Source organism: Oncorhynchus clarkii, chromosome 18 (assembly GCF_045791955.1).
Source record: "Oncorhynchus clarkii lewisi isolate Uvic-CL-2024 chromosome 18, UVic_Ocla_1.0, whole genome shotgun sequence".
Classification (NCBI taxonomy): Eukaryota; Metazoa; Chordata; class Actinopteri; order Salmoniformes; family Salmonidae; genus Oncorhynchus; species Oncorhynchus clarkii.
The window spans coordinates 63,904,713-63,919,841 of record NC_092164.1 but is presented as its reverse complement, the minus strand read 5'-3'; the positions used below and the strand labels follow the sequence as shown (position 1 = coordinate 63,919,841).

At 48.4% G+C, this 15,129-nt stretch overlaps 1 protein-coding gene across 1 annotated transcript in view; it reads left to right on the top strand.

Moving 5' to 3' along the window:
* The window catches only part of LOC139372764 (myosin IG), an 86,347-nt gene extending 71,864 nt beyond the window's left edge, over window positions 1-14,483 (top strand). Inside the window, exon 22 of the mRNA XM_071112564.1 lies at window positions 14,321-14,483. Within this exon, the coding sequence (XP_070968665.1) occupies window positions 14,321-14,483 (163 nt within the window). The remainder of the gene's footprint in view (window positions 1-14,320) is intronic.
* Window positions 14,484-15,129: the final 646 nt, after the last annotated feature.

Below are 15,129 nucleotides of genomic sequence, written 5' to 3'. Positions count from 1 at the left end.
CCGGGAGGTCCGTGGGGCGACGCACAATTGGCCTACCGTCGTCCGGGTTAGGGAGGGTTTGGCTGGTAGGGAAATCCTTGTCTCATCGCGCACCAGCGACTCCTGTGGTGGGCCGGGCGCAGTGCGCGCTAACCAAGGTTGCCAGGTGCACGGTGTTTCCTCCGACACATTGGTGCGGCTGGCTTCAGGGTTGGATGGCGCTGTGTTTAAGAAGCAGTGTGGCTTGGTTGGGTTGTGTATCGGAGGACGCATGACTTTCAACCTTCGTCTCTCCCGAGCCCGTACGGGAGTTGTAGCGATGAGACAAGATAGTAGCTACTAAACAATTGGATACCACGAAATTGGGGAGAAAACGGGGTAAAATTCAAACAAAAAAAACAACAACAAAAAACAAACAAAAATGACTTTTCTGCTGCTTCCCTCACTTCGATCGGATCGGGTCTAATTGTCCTCGGGACCTGGGTCCAGGTCCATTTCGGTATGGGTCCAACTTTTTGGACCCATGAAGACCTCTAGTGCGAATGAGTTGTTTTACCACTCTGGTACAATGGTGTGAATTAGTTGTTTTAACACAGTGGAACTGTGGTGTGAATGAGTTGCTGTGCTACTCTGTACTGAGGTGTTAAACATGTCCCAGGCTCCACACTGGGACTGTTTCTCACCTGTGAAAGTGAATCTCTGAAGACCAAGAAGTAGAGAGGGTAGTTCCATGAGATAAAGACATGATGAATTGAGGAACAGTCTGGGTCTTTAGCAGTCCGGTAAACTACCATCATTCATCTTTCAAACACTCAGGAGATTCCTGTCCCAAAAACTGTCTATCCATGACCTCTTCATCCAGCTTTAAATGACTCTTCCACCATGACCTCTTCATCCAGCTTTAAATGACTCTTCCATCATGACCTCTTCATCCAGCTATGACTCTTCCACCATGACCTCTTCATCCAGCTTTAAATGACTCTTCCATCATGACCTCTTCATCCAGTTTTAAATGACTCTTCCATCATGACCTCTTCATCCAGCTTTAAATGACTCTTCCATCATGACCTCTTCATCCAGCTTTAAATGACTCTTCCATCATGACCTCTTCATCCAGCTATGACTATTCCACCATGACCTCTTCATCCAGCTTTAAATGACTCTTCCATCATGACCTCTTCATCCAGCTTTAAATGACTCTTCCATCATGACCTCTTCATCCAGCTATGACTCTTCCACCGTGACCTCTTCATCCAGCTTTAAATGACTCTTCCATCATGACCTCTTCATCCAGCTATGACTCTTCCACCATGACCTCTTCATCCAGCTTTAAATTACTCTTCCATCATGACCTCTTCATCCAGCTTTAAATGTCTCTTCCATCATGACCTCATCATGCACCGTTAAATGACTCTTTATTTCCTACTCCATCACTGTCTCTCACGATGGGATAGTTGGTTAGGTAGAGGGCCTGTCTCTCATGGTGGGATAGTTGGCTAGATAGAGGGCCTGTCTCTCATGGTGGGATAGTTGGCTAGATAGAGGGCCTGTCTCTCATGGTGGGATAGTTGGCTAGATAGAGGGCCTGTCTCTCATGGTGGGATAGTTGGCTAGATAGAGGGCCTGTCTCTCATGGTGGAATAGTTGGCTATAGAGGGATAGAGGGATGAAGGAGTGTGGAGGGAGGGAGAGAGGAATGAGGGGAGTGTGAAGGGAGGGAGTGGGGGGAGGGATGAGGGGAGCGTGTGAAGGGAGGGAGACGGATGAGGGATAGGGAGGGAGAGAGGGATGAGGGAATAGAGTGAAGGGAGAGGGGAGAAGGATGAGGAGAGAGTGAGTGGAGGGAGATAGGGATGAGTGGAGAGAGAGAGAAGGGAGGGTTGAGGGGGAGAGTGTGAATGTCAGTTTAGTGAGTTTTCATTTTTGGGGGGGGGATGAGTTTGTTCTCATTTTTATCTTATTTAAACCATTTAACCACAAAGCAACATACTTGTATTGCTGGGGCACACTCGTTTAACACCCCATGGACACAGTGCTATAAATAACCTTGCCTGCCATGGTGTTCTTCACAGACAGATAGTGTTACAGCAAGTGCTATGGAGGTGCTATGAGGGAGATGCTGCTAGGTAGGTTTCTTTGCAGTTTGTCACAGAGAAATCACTGGCTGGAATACATATAGAGAAATTACAGGGAAATGACTCTGTTTTAGAGAAAGTGGATGTAGGGCAGGCATCGTGGTGACTCGGTAAGGAACCCAGACAGCCCCCTGGTCTTGAGCTGAGTCTTCAGGACCTGGTAGTGTAGTCATCAGGCTGTTCTGGAGTCTGTTGTTGTTCATATTAGGAGGGGCAGTCATCACAGTTGCAGCCCAGATCCCATCAAATTATTCACAAAGCGTCTCAGAGTAGGAGTGTTGATCTAGGATCAGTTTTGCCGTAATGAATAGGATTGCATGGACATGGGATCCTGATCCTACTCTTAGATGCATATGAATATGTGTCTTGATACTGTGAGGTGATCTGAGAGCCCCTCTAACAGGCAGCTAACGACTTGGAACCCATTGATACTGTTGGGATGTTCTCCCTCTGTTATCCTGATATGACTAGATATGTACTGTATGGTGAGGAATCATTGTCTGTCATGTTGTTTTCGTAGGGAAAGGTGTATGGCAATGTGTGAATCAAATGAATATGATGTGTTCTCCCAACACAAGGTGTAGTTAGCCTGGTCCTGGATCTGTTTGTGCTGTCTTGCCAACTGGGATCAGGCTACAGTGTTGACCCTGCTGTCACGCCTACTGGGACCAGGCTACAGTGTTGACCCTGCTGTCACGCCTACTGGGACCAGGCTACAGTGTTGACCCTGCTGTCACGCCTACCCCCTCTCTCCAGCGCTCAACGTTGCTGGTCTACTAATCACCGGCCCTGGCAAGCATTATTACACACCTGGTCCCCATCATTACACACACCTGGTTCCATCATTACACACACCTGGTTCCCATCATTACACACACCTCCTCCCACCATTACACACCTCCTTCCACCATTACACACCTGGTTCCCATCATTACACACACCAGTACTTCATCATTACACACACCTGGTTCCCATCATTACACACACCACCTCCCACCATTACACACCTGGTTCCCATCATTACACACACCTCCTCCCACCATTACACACCTGGTCCCCATCATTACACACACCTGGTTCCCATCATTACACACACCTCCTCCCATTCATTACACACCTGGTCCCATCATTACACACCTGGTCCCATTATTACACACACCTCCTCCCATTCATTACACACCTGGTCCCATTATTACACACACCTGGTCCCCATCATTACACACACCTCCTCCCACCATTACACACCTGGTTCCCATCATTACACATACCTGTACTTCATCATTACACACACCTGGACGTCATCATTACACACACCTGGTTCCCATCATTACACACACCTGGACGTCATCATTACACACACCTGGTTCCCATCATTACACACACCTGGACGTCATCATTACACACACCTGGTTCCCATCATTACACACACCTGGACATCATCATTACACACACCTGGTCCCCATCATTACACACACCTGGACGTCATCATTACACACACATGGTCCCCATCATTACACACTCCTCCTCCCACCATTATACACCTGGTCCCCATCATTACACACACCTGTACTTCATCGTTACACACACCTGGTCCCCATCATTACACACACCTGGTCCCCGATTTATTATTCACACCTGGACTTCATCATCACCTTGATTACCTTCCCTTTATTTAGCCCTCAGTAATCAGGCAGTATTAGTTTGCTTTCATGTTCAGTACGCGGCTCTAGTTTTTTTCCCCCATTTGCCTTGCATCTTTGTAATTAAACTCTCCTTCTGCTCCTGCTTCCTGACTCCCTGTGTATACATGACACCTGTAGAACGCTGTTCCACCCTTCTGGACTTGTGTTAAAGGATGTGTTACCTTGTCAGGTAAAGTTGTATTGGTTTGTTTCATAAGACTTTGATTTCCATAGATGTTTTGTTTGTCAGCGACGTGATGTAATATCTTAAATTGTTGAAGAAAGGCTTGGTTTGGGCCAACGATGATAATAATATATGACTGACCACCTCGATTCGGTCTTAGGTAGCAAAATTTTGTTGTTTTTTACATTGGATAAAAGTAGAGACTCAGAAAATGCACTGCAGTTGAGGAACAATGGGAAAGTAATTCTGCTTTGAAAGTTGATAAACTTCTAAGAAAATGGCCCTTGAATGTTTTGGCATACCTACTTGAGAGCTTTGCTTTGTCTACACCCGTTCAGCATTATTCACACCCTCTTAAGCTATAGTCCCACCCATCTCTTTAAGGATTCACATGTGAGGCCATGTGGTAAACAAATGCTCTTTCACATAAAATCAATGTTTATTTGTCATAGAAAAGGTGTAAACGGTACAGTGATAGTACTTGCATAGTAGAAAATATCAAAAACAAAGTGTCCAGATAAAATATTTTATAAATATTTAATTGTTATTAGATTACGATTACCCGACACACTTGTCCAAGTTGATGGGTCATGTGAAATAAATGCTATAACCAGCCCTCAGCCACATCTTGCTAAGTGGATGGGACACTATTTTCTAGACATCTACACATGTTCATGAAATACAATAAATGGCCGTAATCACCCCCAGACATACCTGGCTAATTTGATGGGTCATGTAATAATCCAGCCGAAGTGGAGTCTCTTGTTTAGACGTGTAGCTAGCTAGCTAAACAACGAACTGGCATAACCCCAACTCAACCTACTACCGATCTGTAGGTAGCTAAATCTAACCAACTAGGTTCAACGTTAACTAGCTAATATTAGGCTATAACATGCAATGCAAATGGTTTTCTGATTCTAATAATATTACTACACAGATTATACACTTAACGTTAGCTAGCAAGCCAGCAACCCAACGTTTGCTAGCTAACTAACGGTACGCTTGAATTTGCAATAAAATAACTTTCTGACTAAATTAGAAACTTATCTGGAAAATGTAGCTAGACTCTTACCCGTATACATGGAGGAAGGCGTAACGGAAGACTGGAACCATTTAACTCAGTTTTGTTTGTAGCTAAATCTGGTTCGGCCGGCTTCATGTCAAGTCACGCCGGTCCACACTAACCGTGGCGTGTGCAAAAAGTAGCCAATCACTTTTTTCCTACTGATCTGTCGAAAGAGCCTGCCAATTTCAGGGTTATCGATGTTATTGAGAAAAGTAGCAATGCTTTTGTTGTTCTCAATGGCTAACTTTCAAACGTTCAAAAAACGACGTGGTAGAAAGGACTGTCAACACATACTGAGCAGCTCACGTTACAGACAGAAGCATGCTACATGGCAGACTAATCTGAACTCATCTCCCGGCATGCCCAGCCCATACATTATCTTAGCCAATCATGGCTAGTGGGAAGGTTCCTGTGTTTTTCCATGACTAAACCAACTGGGCTTGTAAATTTAACCATTTTTATTTCTATTTATGGATGGAACACAAGTTTGTTAATAAAACCTTCTTCGGGATCGGTGTCCCTTGAGCTAACGTAGGCTAATGCGATTAGCATGAGGTTGTAAGTAACAAGAACATTCTTCTTAATCTAACTGCACTGTCCAGTTTACAGTAGCTATTGCAATGAAATAATACCATGCCATTGTTTTGAGGAGAGTGCATCATTTTGAACATGAATATTAGGCACATTTGGGCAGTCTAAAACTTTGCACATACACTGCTGCCATCTAGTGGACAAAATCTAAATTGCACCTGGGCTGGAATAATACATTATGGCCTTTCTCTTGCATTTCAAAGATGATGGTAAAAATGTAAAAAATACAACGGTTGGTTTCTTCTTTGCATTATCTTTTACCAGATCTATTCTGTTTTATTCTCCTACATTCCTTTCACATTTCCAAAAAGTTCAAAGTGTTTCCTTTCAAATGGTTCCAAGAATATTACAGGCAGTTAGAGTTACAGGCAGTTAGATTTGTCAGTTAGATTTGTCATTTAAGGTGAACATTTAAAAAAAGGGACGTTTCCTTAAGGCACATGAAAGTTCACATGTTCCAGAAGCCATTTCTGCTAAAAAAAAATGAATAAAGCATTTTGATTAAAAATGTAAAAAAATATGTTGAAATGCTGCTCCTGCGACATACGCCTAGTTTCCTGAAGCGAGTCACATATCCTAGACAACTCATGTAGACACATACAAACACGACTAACACTAACCCTAACCCTAAATCTAACCCTAACACACACAACACTAACCCTGACACTAAACCCTCTAGAAAAAGCCTTTTTCCTTATGCTGACTAACATAATGTCCCCAGTTGGTTAAATGTTAGTTTAGTATTAAGTATAGTTAAACACACACACACACACACACACACACACACACACACACACAACCTTGCAGCACCGTCACTAACACTGTACCATTGTGTGGCAGGAGCCAGAGCAGATACATACACCCAGCCACAGCCCAGCACTAAATGGCCTCATAGTTCTCCATAATGGAGACAATATATGTTCACATTGGACTATCACACTATTCATTGGACTATCACACTCCAACAGCATAGAGGATATGACAGGGGAATGGGAGGGAGGGGCCAAAAACGAAGGATCTGAGATAGAGACGTGGTCCTGAGGCCCCTCCAGGTCTGCGTCCAAAACAGCACCCTATTCCCTATGAAGTGGACTATTTTTTTGACTAGAGCCCCGTGGACCCTGATCAAAAGTACTGCAAGGTAGAGAGTAGGCTGCCATTAGAGAAGTAGCCCAGGAGTTGCTGCTGCGCCCCAGTTCTGTCGGCGGGCGATTCCACAAGGTTGAATAATTGGGCCACGGCATTATGAGGTCTTCTTGGCTCATGGTGGAGCCTAGAACATCACCCTATTTATGAACCAGACCAAACCCCCCTTTTAGACCAGCGATTGAAACCAGGTCGTAAACACCAGGTCTGCATCTCAAATGGAACCCCCTTGTGCCTTCGGAAAGTACTCAGACACCTCAACTTTTTCCACATTTTTGTTAAGTTACGGCCTTATTCTAAAATTGATAAAAGAGTTGTTTTTCCCTCATCATTCTAAACACAATACTCCATGATGACTAAGCAAAAACAGGTTGTTAGAATATTTAGCTAATTTAAATATATATTTTTAAAGGAAATATCACATAAGTATTCAGACCTTTTCCTCAGTACTTTGTGGAAGCACCTTTGGCAGCGATTACAGTCTTGAGTCATCTTGGGTGTGAAGCTACAAGCTTGGCACACCTGTCTTTGGGGAGTTTCTCCCATTCTTCTCTGCAGTTCCTCTCAAGCTCTGTCAGGTTGGATGGGGAGCATTGCTGCACAGATATTTTCAGGTCTCTCCAGAAATGTTCGATTGGGGCCCCTCAAGTACATTCAGAGACTTGTCCCGAAGCCACTGCTGCGTTGTCTTTTGCTGTGCGCTTAGGGTTGTTGTCCTGCTGGAAAGGTGAACCTTTCCCCCGGCATGAAATTCTGAGCGCTCTGGAGCAGGTTTTCATCAAGGATCTCTCTGTACTTTGCTCTGTTCATCTTTGCCTCGATCCTGACTAGTCTCCCTGTCCCTGCCGCTGAAAAACATCCCTACAGCATGATGCTGCCACCACCATGATTGCAAAAGGGTTTTCTAATGATCAATTTGCTTTAAAATTATAAACTTGGATTAGCTAACACAACGTACCATTGGAACACTGGAGTGACTGTTGCTGATAATTGGCCTCTTTACACCTATGTAGATATTCCATAAAAAAATCTGCCGTTTCCAGCTAAAATAGTCATTTACAACATTAACAATGTCTACACTGTATTTCTGATAAATTTGATGTTATATTAATGGACAAAAAATGTATTTTTTTTCCCCCAAAATAAGGGCATTTCTAAGTGACTCCAAACTTTTGAACGGTAGTGTGTGTGTGTGTGTGTGTGTGTGTGTGTGTGTGTATATATATAATATACACACACACATACAGTTGACATTGGAAGTTAACACCTTAGCCAAATACATTTAAATTCAGTTTTTCACACTTCCTGACATTTAATCCTAGACAATTTCCCGGTCTTAGGTCAATTAGGATCACCACTTTATTTTAAGAATGTGAAATGTCAGAATAATAGTAGAGAGAATTATTTATTTCAGCTTTTATTTCTTTCATCACATTCCCAGTGGGCCAGACGTTTACATACACTCCATTAGTATTTGGTAGCATTACCTTTAAATTGTTTAACTTGGGTCAAACTAGTTTTAATGACTCCAACCTAAGTGTATGTAAACTTCCAACTTCAACTGTAAAATCTATATATTTTTTTTGGGGGGGGGATATAATATTTGACTAAAACATAATAATTTCAAAACTTCCTTACATTTGAATACGATCACATACTGTATATCTCTCTATTATGCGTGGGAATATCTTAGAACAGAATTCCAAAATTCCAATCCCTCTGAGCTGATTTGCTGGTGTATTTCAGTGTTTTATGCCTCCCCCCATAACCCAGATATAGACTGACAGACCTGGTCTGCACCTGAAACGGCAGCCTACTCCCTCGACTTATTGTAGTTCTGTGGCCCAGCTATATCAGTCAAATCCCCCTGTCATAGCCCGGAGCTTAGTGTGAAGTTGAAACACAATTCCCCTGGTGTAGGTTTACACCGGGGCAGCTTCCTCTGGGCAGGTGGTCAATATATCCTGGCCCCTTAGATCAGTATCGCACGTGATTCATCAAAACCTAGGGATTCTGGGAGGTCAGTGGGTTTGAGGGCCGCAGGGCCGTCTGTGTGTGGCTCTGGCAGGGGGACTTTATAGTGAACAAAGGGGTGTGAGGGGGAGGATGAGGAGTGAGGAAGGGGGAATAGATGAGGTTTGAGTGACTTTGGGGACTGTGGTCACACCTGTTAGTGGCTTAGGATGGATGCCATGCAGCTTTGTGAAACTTGGCCACTGGAACTGGAAGGAAGCCTTGAGTTAAGCTTGAGTATAGTACACCAGCACACACACACACACCAGCACACACACACACACACACACACACACACACAAACACACACACACACACACACACACACACACACACACACACACACACACACACACACACATGTCTTTCTGTGCATTTGACCATGTGATGGTTCTCTGTGTTCACCAGAGAGAGAGAGAGTCAGTGTGGTGCAGAGATCCAGCCAGGCTGGAGGATCCCCTGGGGCAGAGGGAGGCTGTGTTCTTAATGACACCCTATTCCTCCAGTACTTTTGACCAGCGAATAGGGTTAATGTAGGGAATAGGGTGCCATTTGGGACGCAAACCGAGACTGTGTCCTTCAGAACAGATCATCTTCAGCTGACTGTGCAGCAGCCAAGGCCCCCCTTCTCTTTCCCCCCACTCTTTCCCCCCTCTCTTTCCCCCCACTCTTTCCCCCACTCTTTCCCCCACTCTTTCCCCCACTCTTTCCCCCCCTCTCTTTCCCCCCTCTCTTTCCCCCCTCTCTTTCCCCCATCTCTTTCCCCCATCTCTTTCCCCCATCTCTTTCCCCCCACTCTTTTCCCCCACTCTTTTCCCCCACTCTTTCCCCCGTCGCCCCCCCACTCTTTCCCCCCACTCTTTCCCCCCACTCTTTTCCCCCACTCTTTTCCCCCGTCGCCCCCCCCATCTTTCCCATTTCTTCCCTTCTCTTCCTCCTGTCGACCCTCTCTGCCCGTGGCAGCTCAGGGATAGGGGGTGTAACAGAGGAGCTTCAGTACAGCACACAAGCACTGGGTCGGATACAGTAACAACTCAAGCACTGTATACAGGGTCGGATGCAGTAACAACCCTGTATACGGCTGGTCATGCCTTCCTCCTGGCTACTACAACCTCGGCCAACAGCTCCGCTCCCCCCGTAGCTACTCGCCCAAGCCTCCCCAGCTTCTCCTTTACCCAAATCCAGATAGCAGATGTTCTGAAAGAGCTGCAAAACCTGCAAGACCCATACAAATCAGCTGGGCTTGACAATCTGGACCCTCTATTTCTGAAACTATCCGCCGCCATTGTCGCAACCCCTATAACCAGCCTGTTCAACCTCTCTTTCGTATCATCTGAGATCCCCAAGGATTGGAAAGCTGCCGCGGTCATCCCCTTCTTCAAAGGGGGAGACACCCTGGACCCAAACTGTTACAGACCTATATCCATCCTTCCCTGACTTCCCATCCTGGCGGTCCTCCAGGAAAGAGGATGGATATAGGTCTGTAACAGTTTAGAGGAGGATAGAGGAGAAGATGGTGGTCCTCCAGGATAGAGGAGAGGCTGGTGGTCCTCCAGGATAGAGGAGAGGCTGGCAGTCCTCCAGGATAGAGGAGAGGCTGGCAGTCCTCCAGGATAGAGGAGAGGCTGGCAGTCCTTCAGGATAGAGGATGGCGGTCCTCCAGGATAGAGGAGAGGATGGCGGTCCTCCAGGATAGAGGAGAGGATGGCGGTCCTCCAGGATAGAGGAGAGGCTGGCGGTCCTCCAGGATAGAGGAGAGACTGGCAGTCCTCCAGGATAGAGGACAGGCTGGCGGTCCTCCAGGATAGAGGCTGGCGGTCATCCAGGATAGAGGCTGGCAGTCCTCCAGGATAGAGGCTGGTTGTCCTCCAGGATAGAGGAGAGGCTGGCGGTCCTCCAGGATAGAGGAGAGGCTGGCGGTCCTCCAGGATAGAGGAGAGGCTGGTGGTCCTCCAGGATAGAGGAGAGGCTGGCAGTCCTCCTGGATAGAGGAGAGGCTGGCAGTCCTCCAGGATAGAGAAGAAGATGGCAGTCCTCCAGGATAGAGGAGCGGCTGGCAGTCCTCCAGGATAGAGGAGAGGCTGGCGGTCCTCCAGGATAGAGGCTGGCGGTCATCCAGGATAGAGACTGGCGGTCCTCCAGGATAGAGGAGAGGCTGGCGGTCCTCCAGGATAGAGGAGAGGATGGCAGTCCTCCAGGATAGAGGAGAGGCTGGCAGTCCTCCAGGATAGAGGAGAGGCTGGTGGTCCTCTAGGATAGAGGCTGGCGGTCCTCTAGGAGAGAGGCTGGCGGTCCTGCAGGATAGAGGAGAGGCTGGCGGTCCTCCAGGATAGAGGAGAGGCTGGCAGTCCTCCAGGATAGAGGAGAGGCTGGTGGTCCTCCAGGATAGAGGAGAGGCTGGCAGTCCTCCAGGATAGAGGAGAGGCTGGCAGTCCTCCAGGATAGAGGAGAAGGTGGCAGTCCTCCAGGATAGAGGAGAGGCTGGCAGTCCTCCAGGATAGAGGAGAGGCTGGCGGTCCTCCAGGATAGAGGCTGGCGGTCCTCCAGGATAGAGGATGGTGGTCCTCCAGGATAGAGGAGCGGCTGGCAGTCCTCCAGGATAGAGGAGTGGCTGGCGGTCCTCCAGGATAGTGGCTGGCGGTCCTCCAGGATAGAGGAGAGGCTGGTGGTCCTCCAGGATAGAGGAGTGGCTGGCGGTCATCCAGGATAGAGGAGAGGCTGGTGGTCCTCCAGGATAGAGTAGAGGCTGGTGGTCCTCCAGGATAGAGGAGAGGCTGGTGGTCCTCCAGGATAGAGTAGAGGCTGGTGGTCCTCTAGGATAGAGTAGAGGCTGGTGGTCCTCTAGGATAGAGGCTGGCGGTCCTCTAGGATAGAGGCTGGCGGTCCTCCAGGATAGAGGAGAGGCTGGCGGTCCTCCAGGATAGAGGAGAGGCTGGCAGTCCTCCAGGATAGAGGAGAGGCTGGTGGTCCTCCAGGATAGAGGAGAGGATGGCAGTCCTCCAGGATAGAGGAGAGGCTGGCGGTCCTCCAGGATAGAGGCTGGCGGTCATCCAGGATAGAGGATGGTGGTCCTCCAGGATAGAGGAGAGGCTGGCAGTCCTCCAGGATAGAGGAGAGGCTGGCAGTCCTCCAGGATAGAGGAGAGGCTGGCAGTCCTTCAGGATAGAGGATGGCGGTCCTCCAGGATAGAGGAGAGGATGGCGGTCCTCCAGGATAGAGGAGAGGATGGCGGTCCTCCAGGGTAGAGGAGAGGATGGTGGTCCTCCAGGATAGAGGAGAGGCTGGCAGTCCTTCAGGATAGAGGATGGCGGTCCTCCAGGATAGAGGAGAGGATGGCGGTCCTCCAGGATAGAGGAGAGGATGGCGGTCCTCCAGGGTAGAGGAGAGGATGGTGGTCCTCCAGGATAGAGGAGAGGCTGGCAGTCCTCCAGGATAGAGGAGAGAATGGCGGTCCTCCAGGATAGAGGCTGGCAGTCCTCCAGGATAGAGGCTGGCGGTCCTCCAGGATAGAGGAGAGGCTGGCGGTCCTCCAGGATAGAGGAGAGGCTGGCGGTCCTCCAGGATAGAGGAGAGGCTGGCAGACCTCCAGGATAGAGGAGAGGCTGGTGGTCCTCCAGGATAGAGGAGAGGATGGCAGTCCTCCAGGATAGAGGAGAGGCTGGCGGTCCTCCAGGATAGAGGCTGGCGGTCATCCAGGATAGAGGCTGGCAGTCCTCCAGGATAGAGGCTGGTTGTCCTCCAGGATAGAGGAGAGGCTGGCAGTCCTCCAGGATAGAGGAGAGGCTGGCGGTCCTCTAGGATAGAGGAGAGAATGACGGTCCTCCAGGATAGAGGAGAGGCTGGCAGTCCTCCAGGATAGAGGAGAGGCTGGTGGTCCTCCAGGATAGAGGAGAGGTTGGCAGTCCTCCAGGATAGAGGAGAGGCTGGCAGTCCTCTAGGATAGAGGAGAAGATGGCAGTCCTCCAGGATAGAGGAGAGGCTGGTGGTCCTCCAGGATAGAGGAGAGGCTGGCGGTCCTCCAGGATAGAGGCTGGCGGTCATCCAGGATAGAGGATGGTGGTCCTCCAGGATAGAGTAGAGGCTGGTGGTCCTCTAGGATAGAGTAGAGGCTGGTGGTCCTATAGGATAGAGGCTGGCGGTCCTCTAGGATAGAGGCTGGCGGTCCTCCAGGATAGAGGAGAGGCTGGCGGTCCTCCAGGATAGAGGAGAGGCTGGCATTCCTCCAGGATAGAGGAGAGGCTGGTGGTCCTCCAGGATAGAGGAGAGGCTGGCAGTCCTCCAGGATAGAGGAGAGGCTGGCAGTCCTCCAGGATAGAGGAGAAGATGGCAGTCCTCCAGGATAGAGGAGAGGCTGGCAGTCCTCCAGGATAGAGGAGAGGCTGGCGGTCCTCCAGGATAGAGGCTGGCGGTCATCCAGGATAGAGGATGGTGGTCCTCCAGGATAGAGGAGAGGCTGGCAGTCCTCCAGGATAGAGGAGTGGCTGGCGGTCCTCCAGGATAGTGGCTGGCGGTCCTCCAGGATAGAGGAGAGGCTGGTGGTCCTCCAGGATAGAGGAGTGGCTGGCTGTCATCCAGGATAGAGGAGAGGCTGGTGGTCCTCCAGGATAGAGTAGAGGCTGGTGGTCCTCCAGGATAGAGTAGAGGCTGGTGGTCCTCCAGGATAGAGGAGAGGCTGGTGGTCCTCCAGGATAGAGTAGAGGCTGGTGGTCCTCTAGGATAGAGTAGAGGCTGGTGGTCCTCCAGGATAGTGGCTGGCAGTCCTCCAGGATAGAGGAGAGGCTGGTGGTCCTCCAGGATAGAGGCTGGCGGTCCTCCAGGATGGTAGTCCTCTGAGGCGAGATATAGTTATTAAAACAGAGTAGTAAACTGGGTGGTTTGAGCCCTGAATGCTGATTGGCTGACAACTGTGGTGTGTTAGACGGTATACCACGGGTTTGACAACATATTTATTTTTACTGTTCTAATTTCGTTGTTAACCAGTTTATAATAGCAATAAGGCACTGCGGCAGTTTGTGGTATATGGCCAATGTATCACTCTGCGCTGCATCGTGTCTAAGAACAGCCCTTAGTCGTGCTGTATTGGCCATATACCACACCCCCGAGGTGCCTTATTGCTTAAGTAGATAAGGGGTATAAATACCTTGTGTTACAAATGGAAAGACTCTCTGTGCTGTGTTGACTGTCCTTTACTGGCATACCAATCACAACATGTCATATAGAGATGGAAAGGGGTAGTATGTCACCTTGTTACAAATAGTAATACTGTTTGCAATACGCTGACTTTTGCCAGGTCTACCCTGTATTTCTGATCAATTTGATGTCATTATAAATGGACACTTTACATGTTTTATTTATTTCAAAACAAGGACATTTCTAAGTGACCCCAAACTTTTGAACGGTAGTGTATGTTATGTAGCTTTATATCTAAATAAGGGACTGTGGTGTACTCCTGCATGAAGCATTTGTCATTGAAATGATCAGTGCGTTAACAGGTTGTGTGTGTGTGTGTGTGTGTGTGTTTCAGTGTGAGGAACACCCCTCTCCTGGTGAAGGTTTGCTGCTCGGCCGTCCAGCTGCACATGCGGGGCAAGCCCAAGAGCGTAACCGTGGAGACCAAGGCCGGCCAGGCCAACGCAGACTTCAGGAAGAGCCGCGACGGTTTTACCCTCCTGATCCCATCCAACTGAGACAGTCACCACTAGCTCCCCCAGCCAATTACAAATCTGGACCTGGAAGCCAGTTCCACTGCTGATTTACATTCTTCCTCTCTAATATAGGACTGATTTAGACCTGGGACACCAGGTGGTGCAGTTCATTATCAGGTAGAACAGAAAAACCAGCAGTCCTCCAGACCTCCAGGCTCAGAGTTGAATAGACCTGATTTATCCTCTGGACTGTATCAAAGGGCTACAGTAGAGGGAGAGTGAATCCTCAACCCATTTCTCCACCCATGCAGTACACATATTCTTCAAAAGATGGTCACCCCTCTAATGTCTGTGGTTCAGGCCAGAGATGGTCACCCCTCTAATGTCTGTGGTTCAGGCCAGAGATGGTCACTCTCTCTAATGTCTGTGGTTCAGGCCAGAGATGGTCACTCTCTCTAATGTCTGTGGTTCAGACCAGAGATGGTCACTCTCTCTAATGTCTGTGATTCAGACCAGAGATGGTCACTCTCTCTAATGTCTGGTTCAGGCCAGAGATGGTCACCCCTCTAATGTCTGTGGTTCAGGCCAGAGATGGTCACCCCTCTAATGTCTGTGGTTCAGGCCAGAGATGGTCACCCCTCTAATGTCTGTGGTTCAGGCCAGAGATGGTCACTCTCTCTAATGTCTG